This window comes from Mauremys reevesii, linkage group 1 (genome assembly GCF_016161935.1).
Source record: "Mauremys reevesii isolate NIE-2019 linkage group 1, ASM1616193v1, whole genome shotgun sequence".
NCBI classification, from domain to species: domain Eukaryota; kingdom Metazoa; phylum Chordata; order Testudines; family Geoemydidae; genus Mauremys; species Mauremys reevesii.
In genome coordinates this window covers 21,235,894-21,259,581 of record NC_052623.1, presented here as the reverse complement: position 1 = coordinate 21,259,581, position 23,688 = coordinate 21,235,894, and the positions used below count along the sequence as shown (strand labels likewise).

General features: G+C 40.8%; 1 protein-coding gene across 6 annotated transcripts in view; it reads left to right on the top strand.

The window, feature by feature from the left end:
• RSF1 (remodeling and spacing factor 1) overlaps positions 1-23,688 on the top strand; it is a 125,502-nt gene that overhangs the window by 26,192 nt on the left and 75,622 nt on the right. For 5 of the 6 annotated variants that reach the window (XM_039503947.1, XM_039503926.1, XM_039503915.1 and 2 more), the window contains exons 2-3: positions 22,036-22,127; positions 23,544-23,636. In XM_039503947.1, coding sequence (XP_039359881.1) covers positions 22,036-22,127; positions 23,544-23,636 — 185 coding nt within the window. Of the gene's footprint in view, positions 1-11,688; positions 11,700-22,035; positions 22,128-23,543; positions 23,637-23,688 lie in introns of those variants that run through there. The other variant, XM_039503943.1, reaches the window with a different exon arrangement.

The following is a 23,688-nucleotide window of genomic DNA, read 5'->3' as shown; positions in this document are numbered from 1 at the left end:
TTATATATATCCCTATATATAAAAATTTGTGTTTCCTTGTTGTAGCACTTCCCGCCTGATCGAGTCCGGATCCGTTTCGGGGGAGTCAGGTGGGGGCGGGTGAGTTGGTAGGGATGAAGAGATCCTGAAGAGAAGTGCTGGAGGGGTGTCAGTTCGATGTCCTCCAAAGACCTTCCCCTCCCCCCTCCCTCTCCTCTCAGGGAGGAGGAGGAGGCGAACAGGGAGGACCGTCCCTCGGACACCACCGTCACTGGTGGGGCACTCCACCGGGCACTGGCAGACATGTGCCAGCCCATGGCTAGAATGTGCTGGCATGTCTGGCGGCATGTCCGGGGGCCGCCTGCCGGCCCGCTTGCGCTTTCTTTTTGTGTCTTAGGTCCTTCAGCGTCACTGGCTCGCATCCCGCTGTATCATCCGCATCGTCTATGCTTTGTCTTAGAGACCTTAAGGTCCTTCTGCTCCTTGCTGTCGCGTTGTTGGCCAGCACAGACACAGCAACACGCCCCACTCATACATCGATCAGACTTCCTTCCCATGCCTCCATGCTCTTCTATTCTGGGATTTCTTGCCATTCTGGACTCTGGAGAGCTCTGCTGCGAGAGCTGTGCATGCTTGCTGGTGCAGCCCGATGTGCCCGCCATGTCATCCAAACCAGCCAAGACAGAAAGGAAAAGAATTCAAATTTTCAATTCTTGTGGCTGGTGTGGCTGGCCAAGAATCAAGCTCGGACTGCTGTCAGAACAGAGTGCAGAGTGGTGTGTGGGGATAGTAGCCCTGCGCTGCTAAGTTAGATAGCATCCACAGCCTAATTCATTCGAGAGCCAGCGCGCCTTAGCGCCACTCACCTGCCGGGTGGGAGGACCACCATCAAAAAAAAGAGCCTAGTTAGTTAAATGGCCTCCTGGTGTGGTGTGTTTTGTGGTTTAGTAGAATTAACGCTGATAAAAAAAGAATTAAAGTCCTAGTGTAGACCAGGCCTCATTTTTGTGCTTACCAAAAAAGTGTGGCTACTCCATCATCCTTTGCCAGTACTGCATTTTAAGAATTGTACAAAACCAAATGATGATTTTGCTGAAATAATTTTATCATGCAAATATCAAAAGTCTTTAAACATCAGTCATGTCCACCCATACTATTTTTGGTCTATTGTGAAAACTGATTTAGAAATTTTTTGCTTTTAAGTAATCAAAGTAGCTTTCATTTATGGATTATTTTTTAGTGCACTGAGTAAAATAACAGTTGCCCTGTCCTTCTGCCCTCACCTCTGAAACTTCCTAAGTAGTTAACTTGATTACTCATTTTCATTGACTAGAATCATTTTTAAAACAAATACCATCTGCAGAGGTATAGTATCAGTCAGATAAATTGGATGCTTATAAAATGGTGGGCCATCCTAAAATGGAAAACTGATCACTCGCAAACATTCTAGTTGCTCTAGAACCTTCTGTCGAAGGGACGTGTTTCCTGCATTCAGTAGGTGGAAGAGAAAAAAGACATGAAATTACCTGAAACAAAGATGTAAGTCAGGCTAAGTTCCTTTGACTGCAGTGTCAGTTAATATTGATTGATCTGTTTCTAGGGAGAATAGGAATAGAAGATCCTACTAGACCTATCCCCAAACCATGAGAGAAATTCAAGGTATAGTAGCTCCTCAGAGTTGTGAACATCAGAGTTACGAACTGACCAGTTAACCACACATCTCATTTGGAACCAGAAGTACACAATCAGGCAGCAGCAGAGACCCAAAAAAACCCAACTACAGTATAGTACTGTGTTAAATGTAAAGTTCTAAAAAAAAATAAAGGGAAAGCAACTTTTTTCTTCTGCATAGTGAAGTTTCAAAGCTGTATTAAGTCAATGTTCAGTTGTAAACTTTTGAAAGAACCACCATAATATTTTGTTCAGAGTTACGAACATTTCAGAGTTACAAACAACCTCCATTCCCAAGGTGTTCGTAACTCTTGAGGTTCTACTGTATGTGTTAGATGTGGTCTGGAAGGGCTAGATGAAATATTTGTGCAAGGATTCTTTCTCTTTCAGTGTCACAATATAGATGTTTGGAACAAGTGCATGGAAATAGGACTTGTGCAGTTGGTCATAGGCAGTATTTGACCTGTACTTGGGTATGTTTATTTCATTTTTTGGGCTACCTAAAAAGAATGAGTAGCCTTAGACCTAAAATCTTCCCAACAGAGTGCAGGTGCAAATTTTCAGGGAATCCCTGAAGATTATAACCAACTCTCCACGGGAATTTTCTGATTTTTCTGGTTTTCTAATAGATTTGGCAGAGCACTAACGAGTGAGGTTCCCAAGATTCTTCTGTCAAAAAAAACCCCAAAACATTACAAGAGTGCTATAGCTTAGCCTAGCAACTGCTCTAAACGTATTCATGGACACGTTAATTCTCAATAGGAGCAAGCAATGAATAGTTACCCCTCAGTGAATCTCCTTTTAATGAGAAAGTTGACAACAATAGCTAGTTAAACAATGAAATGCTTAAATGCCCATGGATTTGATTAATGCAAGCAAAGGCATTTCATGATCCACAGGGGCTGCGCCACCTAAGTGGGTTCATAAACCAGGAAAATTGAATATTTTTCTGAGAAGAAAGGTCAATGAGTGCTAAACATAGATTTTTGTTTGACTGAAATTAATTGAATACGAAATATAATGAAAGACCTAAGACAGTGTCTGTCATATACTTCACCATTGGCAAGATTACATAGTCAGAGCATTAGAAATATTCCCTCACTTCAAGAGCAGACATTTTAAACAACCTTGACAGGGCAGTATTGATAACCTTAGAAACCATTCAGAAAATGGTGACCAACAAATACTAGAGATAGGAACAAGAAAAATCAGCATCGATGGAAGTGGATAATCATGAGGCACTGTGACCGGGTGCCTGGATGGGCCACCCTGAGAATGTTGTACTCAGGAAAGACTGCAAGGACTAGGGCGGACAATCCCCCAAACTGGCATTTTATTCTATACTTCTGTAATACTACACTGGTTACCAAGAAGCCAAATACAGTCCCTTTTAAGCATTCCAGCCCTTGACTCCTATCTAGACAGCCAAGTCTAATATAGTGAGAGCTTATTGAAAACCTGATTTACCATATGTGAGGTCCACCAATCCAAAAGGACTGGACAGTTATCACTGGGTCAATATGAGTTTCAGATTTTACCAATAATCATGCAGATGCCAATCCTTTAGTAACTAAAAGACTAAAGGCTTAATAATAAAAGGAAAAAGAAAGAGGAGAGTTGCTGTGGTTAAAAGGTCTGTATACATATATGTAAAGTCCTTAGGTCAGTTTCATAGCAGAGATGGTGAGGCTACTGATTTGTAAAAGCCTTTCTGGAATCAGTTTAAAGAGTTATAGTCCAATAGGCAGTCCAAGTGTAGAGTCTGTTCAAGTTCTTCCATGAGAATTCCAGGGTAATCCAAGGTAAACCTGGAGACTTCCCTGTTAAAGTTTAAGCAGACCTGAGATGAAAAAGATCAGGCCTGAAGCTTCCTTTATTGTCCTGTAGCAAGTTGATAAGCAACTTGTCACAGCAGGACTTTTCCCCGAGGAAGAATAGGTGGTGCAGATAGTTGCTTTGAAGCTCATCTTCTATTTCCTATGCATACGTAGTTAAACTAGTTGCAGTCATTCACATAAAGCAGGGGCTATCAACCTTCCTGGACTACTGTACCCCTTTCAGGAGTCTGATTTGTGTTGCAGATCCCCAAGTTTCACCTCACTTGAAAATTATTCGCTTATAAAATCAGACACCAAAATACAAAGGTGTCACAGCACACTATTACTGAAAAATTGCTTACTTTCTCATTTTTACCATATAATTATAAAATAAATCAATTGGAATATAAATATTGTACTTAGATTTCAGTGTGTAATATATAGAGCAGTATAAACCAGTCATTGTCTTATGAAATGTTAGTTTGTACTGGCTTCACTAGTGCTTTTTATGTAGCTTGTTGTAAAACTAAGAAAATATTTAGATGAGTTGATGTTCCCCCGGAAGACCTCTGCGTACTCCCAAGGGTACACGTACCCTTGGCTGAGAACCACTGACATAAAGCAATTAACTGGTACTTCATTATAGCGTAGATAATCAAGTTGAAGACAATATGGATAATATTATTAGTTTCCTGCAGTATCTTGTATCTTTGAGGTTAATTGAGCTATCTGCATGCGTAATATAAGGCTATTAAGACATGAAAGGGAATTAGCATCTACAAGCTAATCTGGTTACACTGTTAACTTCTAACAAGATATAGGTAAACACAGACAAATACACTTCGCATCTACCATTGATTTCTATTACTACAAATAAATGGGTTAATGATCCTGGTCTAGTATATCTCTCTGAAATTCACATACAAGAAAATTGTCTTGATTACATTTTTAATGCCTTTTGTTGAGGAGTTGTGTCATACCCAACTTGACCAGTCTGTTGGTGTCACATGTACAAAGAACTGGGACATTAGAGACCCAACCTTGTTCAGGCTTTTAGATGCTGCTGCCATGTAAATGTTACATAATAACTAGAGGACAGCAAGAAAAATCTGAAGCTTAGAGGTGTTCGTTTATTTTACATTCAGCTGCAGGTGTTTAACAAATAGTTTAGGCTCAAGGTATGCTAAAGAGCACTTTAACATTAAGATTACATTCAGGAAATTCAGTTGGAGGCATGTCTGATGTACAAGCCTCAGGAAATGACATTTGATTTACATCTCAAACTTGTGAAAGAAACAGCAAAATCCCTTTTGTGAGGACCGGATAAATTCTCAGAGACCAAGAAAGAAAGAGAGAAGAATATAAATTTGGATGATTTAGGATCTCTTATTAAATATAACCTTTCCAGTAAAATATTGACAATTATTGCACATTTTATGATTCTGTTCAATTAAAAGGCTAAGTGGACATTTACATTGCAGAAGGATGTTGTGCACTGGCCCCGTTTTAAGTTTGAATTATGCTTTATAAACCAAGTATCAGAGGGGTAGCCATGTTAGTCTGGATCTGTAAAAGCAGCAAAGAGTCCTGTGGCACCTTACAGACTAACAGACATATTGGAGCATGAGCTTTCGTGGGTGAATACCCACTTCGTCGGATGCATCCAACGAAGTGGGTATTCACCCACGAAAGCTCATGCTCCAATACGTCTGTTAGTCTGTAAGGTGCCACTGGACTCTTTGCTGCTTTATAAATCATGGTGTTTGAATATTTACGTGGTTGAACGCTTGCTTAAATGAAACACTTGCTTGTCTTTGAACTGTGGCATGGGTGTTATTCACAGTGCCAACGATGTGGCACTTGCATTTTCTATTGAACTTCATAGATGTTTGGCTGTCTTGCAGAGTATATGATGCAAATGCATGCAATATGATCATATTTGCTACACAATTTTTTGGGTAACAGTGCTGCACTAGAGGGTAGACTTAAAACTAAAAATAATTTTTAGTATGTGAAGACTTAAGGCTGCTGGACAAGGTGTGTAGAGGAGGTTGCTGCAGTATTAATTTGACATTTGTCCTGTAGTGTTAGTATCTAGCTAAATGGGTAAAAATCACATACACTTCTACAGGACTAGCAGACTTTCTAGGAAAGGGAGAAGTAAAGCTGTGGATGTGTTTCAAAGCATGAGTAAGGTTGATGAGGCAAACGGGGGTTCAGGAAGGTCACCACAAACACGGAAGAAGGGAATTCTTTTTAAAGATGAATGCAAAAAGGTGCCAAAATGTTTGTGGCCAATTTTATTTGATGTCTGAGGAAATCAAGAAACTTTTCCAAACATTTTTAATCTACTTTTTCCTTTTCTTTTCTTTCTCTTTGAAGATTATAGGTGACTAGGTGTGAGTTCTCTGATGTCATGATCCAGAAAGTGAAACCTGTCTGTGAGAAGAGATTTTTATTCAGGCTGTTCTTAAGCTTTATTTTAACATTGTCTAGTTAACTCAAGAAACACTTGGGAGTCAATGTCTTTGTAAACAAGTCAACACCATTGGCTTCCTTTTTAATTAAAGGCTGAGAGAAATCTCAGCCCGCATCTGAGACTCCTTAAGTTCTTCAGCAAAACCAAAGATCACGAGACATGGCATTCCCAAAACAACCAGAAAAAGCTTTCAGGCTGCCTCTTTTCATATAATGAAGCAAAATTACCACAAATCAATTTATTTAACATCTAATAGGGCACAGGAGTTTAACTCTGAATATAAATATTATTTTACAGGTGAGGAAAAAGACTGTTTAAAATTAAGCCAAAACTTTTCCAGCTATTAATGTGTAACTTTATTTCCATGAATTAATTTCTTAATGTCCCCTTAAATACAATAGCTTCAGATTAGTGACCCCTCAATGAGAAATATAATTAATCAAGGAGTTATAAGGTCTCCTCTTCCTTTCAAAGCTCAATAAAAGCTAAAAAATTTAGAGACTCATATTGGGTTTATCAAGGATGTTTGAGTACTCAATGTCTTTGTACCCAAATGAACTTTAAGACCTATGAGTTGCCTCTTGGCCAGATGCCTTAGTTTAGCTTCCTTCTGATGCATGAGCCTGAAAAGATGTAGGGTATGTCTATACGGCACCAACAAAACCAAACCACCCTGCGGTAGGTTGCATTATGGCTAAAAATAGCAGTGTAGAGGTTCTCGCTTGAGCGGTAAAGATCCAGCACGGTGGGAAGGTCTTGGATCCCAAGATCCAGCCCAACCAGGAAGATATACATTGCTCTTTTTAGTGCTGTAGCGCATGCCCTGTGAGACCAAGTCAGTTGGGCTCTAAAACTAACTGCCCTTTTTGTTTTTGTGTTTGATTTTATTTTTTTAATTTTTGTCATGTAGCCATACCCACAATGGTCTGCTCTAATACAGCAGTGTGTGTGTGTGTGTGTGTATGTGTGTTCCTTATAGTTCATTGTCAAAGCAAAGCATGCATGGTTTCTTCTCCTTGTATTTTCTTACTAAAACCTTTTATATAGTTTAATCTTTACAATGCCTGTGTCTTCCAAGATGTCTTCCCCCTGCCCTTCCCCCATGTGCGTAATATTTCTGTAACTTCACTCCTCCTATTTGGTATGATCACTCTGATCATCTAACTCAGAATTATTCGGACACCATGCAGTTCTATGATAAAACCAATACCTAAAAACAAACTAGAGGATTTTGTGTTCAGAGGTGGATCTCCTAAGAAATCTCACTGTCAGGAAGTTTTCCTTCACCTGTAGTCCATTGTATCACCTTAAAGAATTCTTCTTCATCCTTGGTATTTACCCCGTTTCAGATATTTCGAAGAGATGTACTAGACCAACAATCGTTAACCCATTTATTTGTAGTAATAGAAATCAATGGTAGATGTGAAGTGTATTTGTCTGTGTTTTACCTACTGTGGAAATCAGAAAACAGCAATAAAACTTATTCTTGGGCATTTAAAGGACATTTAAATATGATTGTCATATTTCCAAACACATGGAACAAAAACCAAGGGTAAGAGGGGTGGCCTTGGGATATGCTTCAAACCTTAGAAAAAATATCTGATGGTTAAAAGACTGTTGGGCCCAAATAAGATGATGACAATGGTTATAATAATTCTCAGCTCTTAGCACTTTTATCAGTAGGTATTAAAGCACTTTATAAAGGCGGTAAGTATAATTAGTTGTGAGGGTAACAGTTAATTGTGACCGACTACTTAACAGCATATTAACAATAACAGGGAAATAATAGGTTGAAGAATATTTAGATATTCAAGTCAGCAGTGCCAGCTGAAATGTATCCTAAATTATTTAAAGAATTTGCTGAAGCAATTTCTGAAATGTTAGCAATTATCTTGTAGAATTCATGGAGGAGGGGTGATGATCCAGAGGACTGGAGAAGGAGAAACATAATACCGATCTTTGAAAAGGAGTGAAAGGTGGTTCTGGGGATTATAGACCAGTCATCTTAACTTCAATACCCAGAAATATACTGGTACAAATTATTAAACAATCAATTTGTAAGTACCCAGAGGAAAATGACATGCTAAGTAATAGCCAACATAGATTTGTCAAGAATGAATCATGTCGGACCTACTTAATTTCCTTCTTTGACAGAATAACTGATCTAGTGGATTGGGGAAGCAGTAGATGTGATTTACCTTGACTTGTAAGCCTTTAGACACAGTCCCATGAGACATTCTCATAAGCAAAGTGGGGAAATTTGATGGTGAAATTAATATAAGGTGGGTGCACAGTTGGTTGAAAAACTGTACCCAGGTAGTTAGCAATGCATCACTGTTAAATTTGGAGGACATACCAAGTGAGGTCCTGCGAGGGTCTTTCCTGGGTCTGATATTCACTATTTTCATTAACATATTGGGTGATGAATTAGAGAGTACACTTATAAAATTTGCAGATGACATCTAACTTTGGAGGACAGGGTTAGAATTCAAAATGATCTTAAGGTAATAATTGGTATATCTCCAATCTCCTAGAACTGGAAGGGACCTTGAAAGGTCATCTAGTCCAGCCCCCTGCCTTTACTAGCAGGACCAATTTTTGCCCCAGATCCCTAAGTGGCCCCCTCAAGGATTGAACTCTCAACCCTGGGTTTAGCAGGCCAATGCTCAAACCACTGAGCTATCCCTCCCCCTATCTTGATAAACTTGAGAATTGGTCTGAAATCCAATAAGATGAAATTCAATAAAGATAAGTGCAAAGTACTACAGCTTGGAAGGAAAAATTAAATGCACAAATACAAAAAGGGGAGCAACTGTTTAGGCAGTAGTACTGCAGGAAAGGATCTGGAGGTTATAGTAGATCACAGATTAAATATCAGGCAATGTGATGCATTTGCAAAAAAGGCAATACGTTCTGGGATGTATTAACAGGAGTGTTGTTTGTCAAACATAGGAGGTAATTGTCCTGCTCTACTCGGCACTGGTGTGGCCTCAGCTGGAGTACTGTGTCCAATTCTGGACACAACACTTTAGGAAAGATGTGGACTAATTAGAGTTCCAGAGGAGAGAAACAAAAATGGTAGAAGTTTTAGAAAACCTGACCTATGAGGAAAGGTTTTGAAAAAGCTGAGCATATTTAGTCTTGAGAAAAGAAGACTAAGGGGGAACCTGATAAGTCTTCACCATCCTCTTTGTAACAGCCCTTAACATATTTGATAAATGAATTTACATGTTCACTGAAGGTTGGTCATTAGTCATGTTATTTGGTCATTTAAAGATGTAGGGTATATCTATACGGCACCAACGAAACAAAACCACCCTGCAGTAGGTTTACTTATTTATACTCTTGGCCTTCTCAACATCCCCTGGCAACGAGTTAAACAGGTTGACTATGTTGTATAAAGAACTTGCTGACTTTTAATCAGGTGACCCTTAGTTATTGTGTTACGTGAAGGGGTAAATAACAATTTTCTATTCACTTTCTCCATACCATTCATGACTTCGTAGACTTCTATCAGATCTGCCCTTAGTCATCTCAGAATAGCGTAGTACACAGCACAATGCAATTGTAAGTTAAGTGAGTCTCTTCCTTTAACATATCGTGTGTGGTGTTCCAATTTTTCTAGCACGGTGACTAGAGTCCTTGCTCCCAGACAGCTTTCTCTTAGTTCAGAATCTAGAGGTCTAGAGGCTGTTTTTTGTAAGATTGGTAATATTTGGTTCCCTTTCTTTTGCTGCAGAGTGAGCCGTCAGAGAACAAAATTACTACACTGTTCTTAGAGCAGAGCTTATCTCATCAGATGCTGGTCCACAAACAGTGAAAGTAAATGATGCAGAGCCCTGTTGGGTTGTGCTCCATAAGAAATACAGAGAAGAAAGCGCTTGCCATTGTGAAGGAGTTAAAACATTAGTTCAAGCCATCTTACTTCCATCCTCTGACAGTGTTAAATGTGGAGTTACAGAAACATTTTTAAAATGGTAATTATTAGTACCCCTCTTCATCTGAACAGGGTAGAATGACTCCCATATACTGGTCAAGAATGGCGTAAGTTTGAAGGTAGCCGGATCCAACAAATTTCAGACACCCCTAAAATTTTACCATTTAGCCTAATGTGTCCTCTCTCCCCCCCCCAAACACACTCTTCTTCCAACCTATTAGAGAGACAGTTGTTGTCTTCCCACTCTTGGCCCCTCGATTTTTCTCCCTAGTGAGGCAACCCAGCCTACCCCAGCAGTTACGTCTGGCACCATTCAGATGTTGGGTAGGCATACCCATGCCAGCTTTACTGTAGCTAGCATGGCTAAAACCAGCAGGGATGATGCAGAGGCCTGGGCTTCCATGTTGGCTAGCCATGCAGTGTAACAGGAGGACCATCCTGTGGTGCCATGTCTTGACTGGTAACTTTACTTGTGCTAACTAGATTAATGTTTTTTCAGGTATGCCTACCCAACCTGAAATCACACCTTCAGTTGCCATGTAGACACCCTGTTAAACTCAGGTCCTCTGCAGCCATGTGGTCCAGGATGCTACTTTAATCCACCTTGCTGTCATTGAATCTGAGTTGGACACTAATATTTAAACACAGTGGCTCCACATTGGCACTATTGTACTAAAGTATTTGCCTTTTGGCTTAATTTCTTAGAAGAAAAACTTTACAAAAGTTATATGTAGATGATTTTCTGCTATAAATATGCAGTCTACGTACATTATAAAACATTATTGGAAAAACATCAACAATATGGAGCTTTATGAAGCTTAACTATCGTAAGGGCCCTGTGGTCTCCTTTGTGCAATGGGTCCAGATTCTGTGAAGGTGTTAACTTATTGTATCAACATGAAATACTCTTCATTCCTGTCCTTCCCATCCCCAAACACACACAACTTTGGCTCACAGGTGAAAATACACAGTAATGTACAATTGCAGTAACTGTAATCTGCTTCAGTGAGCAGCTAATTGTCTCAGTTTCACTGTCCTTTGCTGCTGTTCTATGCACTGAGCAGCCTAGCCCAGTCTGCACCGCACCTCACCCCACCCCCCCGCCCCATGAATTATCTGTGCAGTTCATACATTTTATCACCAGTACTATAGATGATTAGGATAGATGCTCTCGTGCCTTATGATGCATGTGGGAACCAGTGTTGCCATCTCTTAATGGAGATGGACTCTTCAGATGGGTTGTTTCCAGAACTAACTTTTTTAAAAAAATGTGGACAGGTAGTTAGCCTAACACACAACCGTAGGTCCATGGCTGCTTATTCAGTGTGTTCAGAGCAGCCCATACCATGTATGGGGGTCCCTCATTTACCACCCCAGGGATGCACCTGGTAGTTTAGGATGCTCCAGGAATAGTGTAAGCATGTGGGAATGTACAAGGTCAATTTTCACAACCAGCTTACCTCTGGCCTTCTTGCTTTCTGTTTCAACCATTCATAGTAGTGTGGTATATGAATGAAGTTCTGTGAGAACGATGAATAAATTGATTTTAAATGTGTTGTGAAATATATGTAAAGTAAGAACTGCATCAATATGTCTTGTAGCTCCTGACATTAAACATTGAGATGTCATAAAAATGGCAGGACATCAGTAGGTTATTTTAAAACAGTAGCAGGTGCTCACAGAGCATACTAAGATTGATTCTCTAGTTATTTCTATAACTTTTGGAGTTTTATAATTCAGTCCTGTTTCCTCAAAGCGCTGACTCCTCAACAAGGGCTGTTCAGAGTGACCATGAATTTCAGCCTTCAGAAAAAATGTGAGACACTTCTCTAAGCCAACTTTCCTGCATTAAAAAAAGACATTCTCTCTGCCTGGGGAACAGAATGATAGAAGAACTAACTGCTTGATCCTGAAAGGTGCTGACCACTCTGGTCTGATCCAGCAGAACACCTAAGCATATCCTCAGCTTTAATCAAATGGAACTTGCTCACATGCTTAAAGTGCTTTGTGCTAAAATATTTTGGTGAATCAGGCCCATAGTGCTCAGCACCTTGCAGAATTGATTCCTGAGATTGTATTTGTTTGTTCTAAAATGGGTGCTCAAGTACTACAGTGATATGGACTAGCTCTTCCAAGAAAACCAAATGATTATTCAAAATGAAGATAAATAATGGCAAACTATAAATGGACTAAAAAAAAAAATCAATAAATGCTAGAGATAATCTTGATACTCTCCATTGTCTGTATTTAAAGCAGATATTTGCCCCCAAAACAGGTAATTCTGCACATCTAATGTGAAACATCTCTGTACTAAGACTGGCTATAAGTTATGTAACTGATCTAGTGCTGGTGCAATAAAACCGATACTTTCACACAAACTACATATTTTGAACTCCTTTATATTAACCTGAATATCAAGGCATTTGTTTTAAAGACTCTTATTAGCTCATTGAAGAATATAAATGAAATGGTGAAGAAATAAACTCCATAACGCAAGTCTTGGATACATGACAATACAAGTGACAAGGGAAAAAACAATGTGTCAATAAAAGAAGTAGCATAGACCAGTGGTTCCCACATGGGTTCGTGAACCCCTGGGGATTAATGAAATGTTACAGGGGGTTCTCAGGAAAAAGTTCCCTCATGGCGGACAGCATGGGGCCAGCAGCCCGGAGCCCCTTGACTTCCAAGAGCTAAGCAAATCAAAACAAGCATATCACACTGAGGAGATTTAAACTTCAAGACTCCTTATAAGAAATGGAAAGGGAGGTGGATATTTTCTGCGGTTTTTAAAATTAAATAGGCAGCTAGTATTGTTTTTAAAATTATTATGAAGAACAAGTTTAAGCTTTGTTGTAATGTGCGTTGTTTTTCTGGACTGCTCAAGCCCTGAATGCTTGTGTAGGAGGAATTCTTTGAGTTGTCTTCTTAAATACCTTCATGCTGTTTTTCATCTGATACTCCTTGATGAAACATAGGAGCCTTGTCTTATAACAGGCTTATTCAAAGTGATACAAGCTATGAAAGTGATATCTTAGAAGAGAATTGCCGTTTTCATAATGTAATAAAAATACTGTAATGATAAGTAATTAATAGTGTGTAATAAGCATGTCATAACAAATTTTATATTTCCAAGATCACTGCTTTTATAATCAGTTATACTTAGGTAAAGGAGAAAATCCCTGGAAATATTCATTTTTTGGAGGGGGTTCGCGAGATGACATTTTAGTGAAAGGGGTTCACAGGTTCTTAAAGTTTGGGAACCACTGGCGTAGACAAAGTGCAGTTGGATTCAGTCAGCAGTACTCTGGTTAAATGTAGCTGGTGTAAGAAAACATCAGGAAAAATCATAAAATCTCATTTTAAACATCTTACTGCTGTTAAAAGTAGTAAGGGTATATCTACACTTAATGCTACAATGGCCCCACTGTAGCATTTCAGTGTAGACACTACCCACACTGATAGGAAGGAGTCTCTTATCAGCATAGGTAACCCACTTCCCCAAGAGGTAGGTAGGTCAGTGGAAGAATTCTTCCGTTGACTTACCGCTATCTACGCTGGGGGTTAGGTTGGCTTAACTAAGCGGTTCAAGGGTGTGGATTTTTCACACCCTCCAATGACGTAGTTAAGGCAACTCAATTTTGTAGTGTAGACCAGACCTGTGTGTGCATGTGTAGTGAAGTGATTAGCGCAAAATGCTTTTAGAAAATACACTGAAGTTGTGTACAACCAAATTATTACAAGTAAACATGCATGATCACGTGTTTAAAAACAAGTTGATCTGTGTGGTTCTTGGACAACAAATCACACATTTTGTGGAATCTCCAACATACATAAATAAATAAGGGTTACTCTGAGGGTCCTGTGGCATTGCATTACTAATAGTCAATTATATTAAAATAATGGATGCTCTGAATTGTCTATAGCTTATTAAAATGGTGATGCACAGAGGTTTTGCCACTTGGTGGTGCCAGATTGATTTATAAATCGCAGATGATTTATAAAGTGGTAGTGTCCCTATGGGTGCACCACTCTAGGAGTCTTCATGTCCCTGCACCTCAGATCTGAAAGTTTTGGTAGCAGTGTCTGGCTCTCACAAGCACTCTCCCCATCTTGTGCTGTGCTCTGTTGCTATACAGCGCTGTGTGGGTAAACCGCCCTCAGTTGTTTCTCAACTGCCCTTGGCCTGAGACTGAGCCTTAGGAGAGCCCGTTGACAGAGATTCTACTCACTGTTTTTCTTAATTTTTTCTTAGTAGTAATAGTGCTTCAGTTAGTGTTAGTACTGCTTTTCATTTCATATATATATATATATATATATATATATATATATATATATATATATATATATATATATATATATATATATATATATATATATATATATATATAATTTTTATTTTGCTTGTAGAATAGTTATCTCCTTAGTATAAATTAGATTTCCCTAGCTCTTCCTGTGCGGGAAGTAACCCCTGAAAAGGGTATCCCTAGTTACCCCATGTCAGGAAGCCATTCCTGTCAGCGACAGTCATTCCTGCTGCATTTGCTGCCCTCTCCAGTGCAACATCAAGGATCTACAACCTATCCTGACGGACAGGAAGGCGTCTCCTATCAGCATAGTGGAGATTGTCTCAAAGTAAAATCTGGAACCAGAAAAGCCATGAACTGAAATTAAGACTGCTCATGATGGAAAGCTCACTTTGACCAGCCCCGACCCTGGGCCCGGGACCCACTCCAGACAGCAGTCCCTGTCAAGACTGATCCTGTCTACATTGTCGGGTCAACACCCTCCAGTGGCTTCAAAGAGGAAATCCTCAGATTCCTCTCAGACCACAAGTTCCTGAGAAAAAACAGATCACAAGTTCCTGAGCAGGGAATTGGCCAAGAGAAAGAGGTTCTTGGCACGGTTGATAACCTGTGTACTAACTGACCCATGATTAGGTACCTATGAGGCTGCAAGATCCTCCTGTACCAGTACCATGGGTAAGCCCAAAGACCCTAAGAGGGCGGCTCAGGCAGAATGGTACTGTTGGGGAAAAGGAGTGATGAAGACTGACCCAGTTCCTCTAAAACGGCAACGATGGAATCTTCTAGACAATCAGTACTGCATACACCACTATTGCAGAAGGCTGTGGTGACACCTGGTGGCCATTCCTCTCAATTCAGAGAGCCTCTGGTACCAATAACTCTCTCCACTTCAACGGCACCTACTCAACTGACCTCAGTGGGTACTAATGGCTTTTCCAGTACCGCAGGAATTTCGGTTCCCCAAAGACTTGATGGTCTCAGAGACCTGAATCACCCTTACTTGTCACTGACATAACCATGGTATGGGTTATGCCTAGGTCCCCAGACTTCCATGCAGTACCAAGACATTCTACTCCACCTTCCATGACTGCTTCACCCGTCAAGTGACGATGAGGAAGATGATGGGGATGACCTATACTCAGTGTCATTCCAAGGTTCTCCATTACAACACCAGGGAGCTAGCTGGGTGGAAACTCGTGCATTTTCAATCTATCCTCAGAGTAGAAGCAACCCACCCACCCTCGGCTGCCTCCACCCATGCCCTTTCTCATCACCTCAGTGGCCATATTGGGACCCACAGGTGGCATATAGACAACAGTTTTTGAGGAACTCTAGAATTCGAGGAAGGCAATTTCCTTCAGCTTCAATAGCCAGACTACCTTATCCTCAAGAGGAGACCTTTGAGGAACGACTAGACAAGGAAGCCACTCAGGTGTCCAGCATTTCCTCATCATCTCCTGATAAGGTGGTCATGCCTCCCCCACCAACTACAGCAGACAACTTCAAGCAATTTCAAGACCTCTTTAATAGGTAGCAGATTAAGAATCCTGCTTAATGAAGTCATAGTCACAGTGCAAACTGTTTGACATCATCAGCAAAGATTGCATTCCCCATCAATGAGGCACTGCTTAATTGGGCAAAAACTATGTGGCAGACATCATCCACAATACCTCCAACATGCAAAAGGGTAGACAAAAATATTGTGTCCTCTAAAGATGGGGACTTTTTTTATTTTCTCATCATCCCCTAATTCACTGGTCACTGATGCCGTTAATGAGCATGGCAGGCAGCATCATGCTAAAATGACACCATACAATAAGGACTGGAAATAACTGGATATATTTGGATGTAATACAATTTAAGATCGCTAGCTATCAAGCCCTTATGCCAAAACACAATCATACCAATTATTCAAAATTAAATGCCTTTATTGAACACCTCCTGCCGGATCAGAAAGAGCAATTCCTGGTGAACATTGCTGAGGGGTCAGCTCCTTATGAGGACAGCATTGGAGGCTTCTCTGGATCCTGCTAATACAGCTGCTCGTTCCATCTCCACAGCAGTTGTCATGAGGAGAGCATCTTGGCTTCATCTCTCCACCTTTCCAAAGGAGGTATAAGCCACAGTGGAGGACCTCCCTTTTGAGAGAGCTAAATTTTTTGCAGAAGGAATGGATGAATCCCTCCACATATTAAAAGATTCTAGGGCCACACTATGTTTTCTGGGTATTTACACGGCTGCCCAAGAAAGAAGACTCAGTAAGTACCAGACGGCACAGAGATCCTGGCCTACTCACTTTTCTCCTCCTCAGAGACATTATGATCCTGAAAGGAAGAGGCATAGATTACAAAATCAGCAACTAAATGCCCCACAATCATTGACATTTGCAACCTTCTGCATCCAAAAAACAATTCTGATGTGTTGGTCGAAGCCCCAAGTTACCACACCAAGTCTCATCTGCTCTAATAATCTGAACATCTCCACCAATTCGGCAACTGTTGTGATGTTACACCCCATATTCTTCATAGAAATATGGTTAAGATACGAATATGGCCTAAGATATATTTTATGCAAGATGGGTATTGTAAGGTATAATTGGAACGGTTATGATTTATTGAATGTGATTATCCAATATGTATGCATGTATCATTTCTGTATCTAAAATTAGGAATATTGACTATGTAACAATTACAACTGTGTGTGTATTTGGGAGACACCCACCAGACAACAGGCCATCAGCTTTGATGGGCCATTAGGAAGAAACAGCTGTAAAGAATCCTGTGGCACCTTATAGACTAACAGACGTTTTGCAGCATGAGCTTTCGTGGGCGAATACTCACTTCGTCGGATGCAAGTAGTGGAAATTTCCAGGGGCAGGTATATATAAGCAAGCAAGAAGCAAGCTAGAGATAACGAGGTTAGATCAATCAGGGAGGATGAGGCCCTGCAGTTGCCTCATCCTCCCTGATTGATCTAACCTCGTTATCTCTAGCTTGCTTCTTGCTTGCTTATATATACCTGCCCCTGGAAATTTCCACTACTTGCATCCGACGAAGTGAGTATTCGCCCACGAAAGCTCATGCTGCAAAACGTCTGTTAGTCTATAAGGTGCCACAGGATTCTTTACAGCTTTTACAGAACCAGACTAACACGGCTACCCCTCTGATACTAGGAAGAAACAATAAGACTTTAAAGATACTACTCTCTCTCTCTCCTTCCTGAGAGGAGTCCTGGGACGTAGCTGTGACACTGCTAGGTCAAGTGGCCTTGTCACCTCGTACTAAACACTATCTTGGACTTCTACCAATTTTCCACTAAAAGGAGGGGGAGGTCAAGACTGGGGAACAAAAGATTCCCGCCTTACATAAATCTTATTTAAAGCTGGGGAGTAAGGCAAACAGGACTCTTCTCCATTGCCTTCCTGCCCAAGAAGAAAGAGTGCTGAAAGTACCCAAAGAGACGAAGGAACTAAGCTGAAGGAAAGGCAAGGGCTCAGTCCAGACTGAGACAGAAGAGTCTAGTCTGTAAAGAGAAAACTGGAAATCTAAACTAAAGAAACTCTGCATCCTACTTAAAATCAACATTTAGGGTGAGAAATTACACTTTGAATCCTGTTTCTTTAGTGAATCAAGCTTAGTTTGCATGTTTTGTTTTATTTGCTTAGTAATCTGCTTTGTTCTGTTTGTGATCCCTTATAATTACTTAGAATCTGCCTTTTATAGTTAATAAATGTGTTTTGCTTGTTAAACTCAGTTTGTGCAAGTTCTAATTGGGAGGGCAAGAAGTTGTGCATTTCTCTTTACATTGAGGGAGAGCGTGAATTTTTATGAGCTTGTGCTGTGCACATCTTTCTATATTACGCAAGACAATATTATCTTGGGTGTACTTTCCAGAGGGAAGCTGCACTTGAGTGCTGGGTGATTTCCTAGCTGAACCTTCCCATGGAGAGCTGTTTACAGACTGTGGGATTCTACAGATGGTGCGTCCCTACCTGTATTTGTGTGCTGCTAGAGGCTGGAGAGCCTGATTCAGCAAAACAGGGAGAGGGAGCCCAGGCTAGTGGAGCAGGCAGGCTCAGTGAAATCCCAGTACATCAGGTGGCATCCCAGAAGGGGGGTCCAACCTGTCACAACCACCTTGCTCCTTTTTATCAAAACTGGGAGCGTATAACCTCCGACAAGAGGGTACTAGAGATGATCGTCAAGAGATAGTCAATCCGTTTTACCTCCTCCCCTACTCCCTCACCCTCTCTCCCCGTCCCTCTTCGTGGATCTTTCTCATTTTTATGTTCAGAAATGAACCACCTCCTAAAACTAGGTGCTATAGAACCAGTTCCCACCCAACACAGAGGGAAGATGTTCTATTCCAAATACTTCCTTATACAGAAAAAGAACAGTGATTGGAGACTCCTTCTGGATTTAAGGACACTGAACAGAGCTGTAAAAATATGTTTCAAGATGGTTACCTTGGCATCATCTCTGGACGCGAGGAACTGGTTCTTGGCCCTCGACCTACAAAATGTTTACTTTGATAACAGAATCCACCCATCCAAGAGGAAGTTCCTAAGATTCACTCTGGGTCAAGATAATTTCCTATATAAAGTGCTCCCATTTGGTCTATCGTTGGCATCCAAGGTATTTTCAGAGGTTGTTTCTATGGTCGTAGCATACCTTCGCAAACAAGGCATTATGATATTTCTGTGTCGAGACAATTGCTTGCTCAAACCACGTACCTTCACTAACACCTTGCAAGAGATACAAAAGCCTATAGATCTATTCCTACAACTAAATACCCAAAAGTCCATTCTTACGAGCCAACCTAGATGCAGTGGAGGCCAAAACCTTCCTCCCATCACACAGGTTAAACACTTAGCCAGCTTAATTGTGACAGTTCAGGCCAGTCTGCAGATCTCAGCCAAAACTTGTCTGCAACTACTGAGGCACATGGGAGCAAGCACCATTGTCTTCAAGGGTGGGTCAGAACAGTATATGTCCCGAGAAGACACAATTTAAACAAACTTCTATCTATGTCCTCAACAATCAAAAACTCGCTTGACTGATGGGCAGATCCTCACAGTGTATGTGTGGGAGTCCCCTTCAGTCAGCCACCCCTATGGTTGATTTTGATGAAGGGTGCATTCCTTATGGGATGGGGAGCCCACTTGGACACTTACACAATTTAGGGAAAATGGTTCCCTCTCGAATCCACGCTATGTATCAGCTTCTTAGAACTCACAGCAGTCTTCTCACACATCCTACCAATGATCAGAGACGAACATGTAAAGATTGAGAGACAAAATTGCATGTATGTTCTACATAAACCACCAGGGAGGAACAAGATCACATTCCCTGTGTGCCAAGACAGTGAAAATATGAAACTGGTGCATTAATCACCAGATCAGCATCTCAGCAACCTACTTACAGAAGACTACAGCGGATATTCTGAGATTTTCCCAAGATCCAAAGTGATATTTGAGATAAAGAAAAGGCCAGAGTTATTCTTGTAGTTCCAACAAAGCCATGGCAGACATGATTGTCATACCTTTTCTAGCTGGCAGTCTGTCCATCAATTGGTCTCCACTCCATTTCTCCTCATCTTTCTCAAGATGCAGACTAGAGCCATCACCCAAATCTGCAAGTTCTCCAGCACCAAGCATGGCTCCTCATTGGTTCCAAAGATTAGAAACGAACTGTTCTGAGGATAGATTTCAGAGGGGTAGCCATGTTAGTCTGTATCAGTAAAAACAACGAGGAGTCCTTGTGGCACCTTAGAGACTCACACATTTATTTGGGCATAAGCTTTCATGTGAAGGAAGTACTGTTACATAGCAGAAAAATAGCTGCTTGTCACACATACATTCAAAAATGGAAGAGATTCCAAATCTGATGTGACGCAAGACAGTTTACTTCTACATCCTCTCCGTTACCGGAAATCAGACCTATCTCTAAGCTCGGTAAAGCTACATCTCACAGTCATTAATATTTTCTGCTGGAACATAGATGGTCATTCGGTGTTTGCTCATCCTCCAATGAAAAGATTTTTTTTAAAGTATGGGTAACCTCTACCTTTGAATCAGAGATCTTACACCAGTATGGGACCTTAATCTTGTCTTAAACTGTCCGATAAGGTCAGCCTTTGAGCCTATGGCCACTTGCTCACTTCTCTGCCTCTCTATGAAAACTGCATTCCTCGTGGCTATCATGTCTGCTCAGAGAGAGGCGGGCCCTAATGGTATATCCCCTCCCTTTATGATTTTCTTCAAGGACAAGGCCATATTGTGGCCACACCCCAAATTCCTACCAAAATACCTTCAGCCTTCCACATAAATCAACTTACCTTCCAGCATTCTTTCCCAAACTACACCAGGATAAAAGGGAGGCAACACTACACACACTTGACGTTAGAAGAGTGTTAGCCTTCTGTCTGGAAAGGACTAAGCCTTTTAGAAAATCTCCAAGACTATTTCTCTACATTGCAGACAGACATAAGGGATCCCCAGTATCTATGCAATGGCTCTCTAGATGGATATCGGAATGCATTAACTACTGCAATTGCATGCATGACTTACAGCCCCCTTTGAGAGCCTGAACACACTCTACAAGTTCTCTGTCGACTTCTATCCTTCCTCAATAACATTCCAATCACAGAAAAATGCAGAGCAGCGACTTGGGCATCCGCTCATACCTTTGCCAGGCATTATGCAATCACTCGTGATTCAGCATCTGATGTGATACTTGATTTGACCGTATTATCATCAATATTGGACTCTGCTCCGATGTCCCACCCTTCCAACAGGGACACTGCTATAGAGTCACCTAGAGTGGAACACCCATAGGGATACTACTTGAAGAAGAAGAAGAAGAGGTTACTCACCTTGTGTTGTAACTGAGGTTCTTCAAGATGTCTGCCTATGGGTGCTACACTGTAGGTGACTCTTATATATGAGTTCTGTGGTAAAGAAGGAACTGAGGGTGCTTTGCCCATACAGCGCTATTCAGCAACAGAACACGGCAGAAGATGGGGAGAGAGCATGTGTGGGCCAAACGGAGACTGCTACCAAAAATCTCCAATCTGAGGTGCAGGGATATGAAAGCACCTAGAGTGGCGCACCAGTAGGGGGACACACATCTCAAAGAGCCTCAATTACTGCACAGGGCAAGTAACCTCTTCTGTAATGAGCAGCAAATCAGTTCTTTGGAGGTTTACTATTATTTCATCATCGACAATCATTAAGCTTTCAGCACAGCACAGTGGTTTAGAAATCCTAGGTCCTGTTCCACACTGCTACAGCTCAGTCAGCAGGGGCATGCGAGCTGGAATGCCCGCACTATGAAAGAGAGGGGATGGAGGGCAGATTGTTCCCTTTGAGTGTTCAGAGTCTCAAGAACTTGGTGCCACCCCACTTGGTCCAAAATAGCTCAAATTTGGTGACCTTCCAGGCATGCAGCAAAAGACACCTATTTGATAGGATTTTTGGAGAGGCTGTGTTTCTCACAATGATGAAAGGGTGGGAATTAGTTTCTGTAGGTGTCTAGCTGGCTCATTTCCTGTGAAATGATTACTTTAATGCTTCTGGGATATTGTTGCATTATCAATGATGTATTAGGGTACCTAAAGCCTTGGATAGATGTCCTCTATTTTAAATCTAAATTCAAACCTAGTTGATTTATTTAAGATCTTGCTTTGTTTTTAGTTGTGAAACTCTTGTTACATTGTTTTCAAGTTGTTATGCACTTTTTAAAATTCTCAGTGTATGGTTTCATCTCAATACTATTATAATATTTAGTATTAAGATTTATATATGTTGGTTATTTTTAACTATTGCTCTCCTTTTTAATACTGCAGTTCCAAAAGAGTTGGTAGAACTTCACTTGAAACTGATGAGGAAGATTGGAAAATCTGTCACAGCAGACAGATGGGAAAAATACTTAATCAAGGTACAGTAGATTTCTGTTCTGTTACTCTGAAAATGCTGGGATCTGATGAAATCTTATGTCGAGATCCGTAGTATGAATTTTAGTGAACCTAGAGCTGTAGCCAAAATCTGTGTGCATGCCCAGACCAGAGTTGCTTAAGGTCCTAGTTAAACTAACTAACTTTCGGCCTGCCTGGGTATGCACGCAAATTTCTGAAACTAGATACCAACTTCCTCATGTAGAAGGTTGCAAACCTGCAGGCTCTATTTCCTGTGCAAGACAGGAGCAGATTGGACTATAAGAATTATAGTGGCCAGTCAGAGCAGAGCGATTTCCATATTAATAATGATGTATCAGTAATTCTAATATGATGTAAATACCTGTACTATAGCTGACAACCATATAGAGATTTGTATACTGTATGCTTATTGATAAATAAGAATACTGTGATTATGCTATCAGAGTACCCAGAATTGAAAAACTGGGAAAAAATTGTAGTTATGCATTAATAGTGGTACATCATCCCTTTGCTCTGACTCCAAGATGGTTCCAGGTATGTGCTCCAAGGACCTCAGCATTTCATACATAATTACATTGTTTTACAACATGGAATGAATGGCAGTCTCACATATTTGTATTACAGTAGCAGGGCCTAGAGGCCGCAACTGAGACTGTGATTCCCATTGTGGGCACATCTACATTGCATTATAAAACCCACTGCAGCAAGTCTCAGAGCCTGGGTCTGCAGACTCGGGCTCATGCTACAGGGCTAAAAACAGCTAAAAGACATTGCTTCAGAACCCAAGCTCCAGTCCAAGCCACAATGTTTACACTGCTGTTTTTGGCCCTGTAGCATGAGTCCCACAAGCCCGAGTCTGTATACCCAGGCTCTGAGACTTGCTGCCACGGGTTTTAAAACACAGTGTTGACATACTCTGTGAAGTGCTGTACAGACATGTAAGAAGCAGTTTCTGCTCCATAGTACTTGTAGTCTAAATAGACATGACAGACAAAGGGAGATAGGAAAAGAAATGGATGCACAGAGGTGAAGTAACTTGCCCAAGGTCACATAGCAAGTTAGTGACAGAGTTAGTTCTATTCCTAATACAACCTGGGTCTCCTGACTCCCAGTCTAGTGCCCTAGCTGTAGATCGTGCTGTCTCTTAAGAGTTGCTCAGAGCTAGGAAAATGGAGTTGATAGTCAAGATCCTGATGATATGCTCTTTCAGGACTTAGTGGTGACATGCCCAGTGCTTGCCCACCTTCACCTGGCTTAATCTCTGGTTTTTGTCTATGGCTTTTTTGCTTGCAAAAGTTGCACTGTTCGTAGATAAAAGTAAACATTAGTATTGCAACAAAATACTCTTCCTCTGTAGAGGTTTCAAGTTACATTCATCCACTAATACTAGTTAGTTTAATATTTTGTTTATCTGACAGATATGCCAAGAGTTCAACAGTACTTGGGCATGGGAGATGGAGAAGAAAGGATACCTGGAAACAAGTGTTGAATGCAAATTGGGAATTCTGAAGGTAATGTATTCACTATTTTTTGAAAATGTCCCTTTGAAAACTTATAAATTGC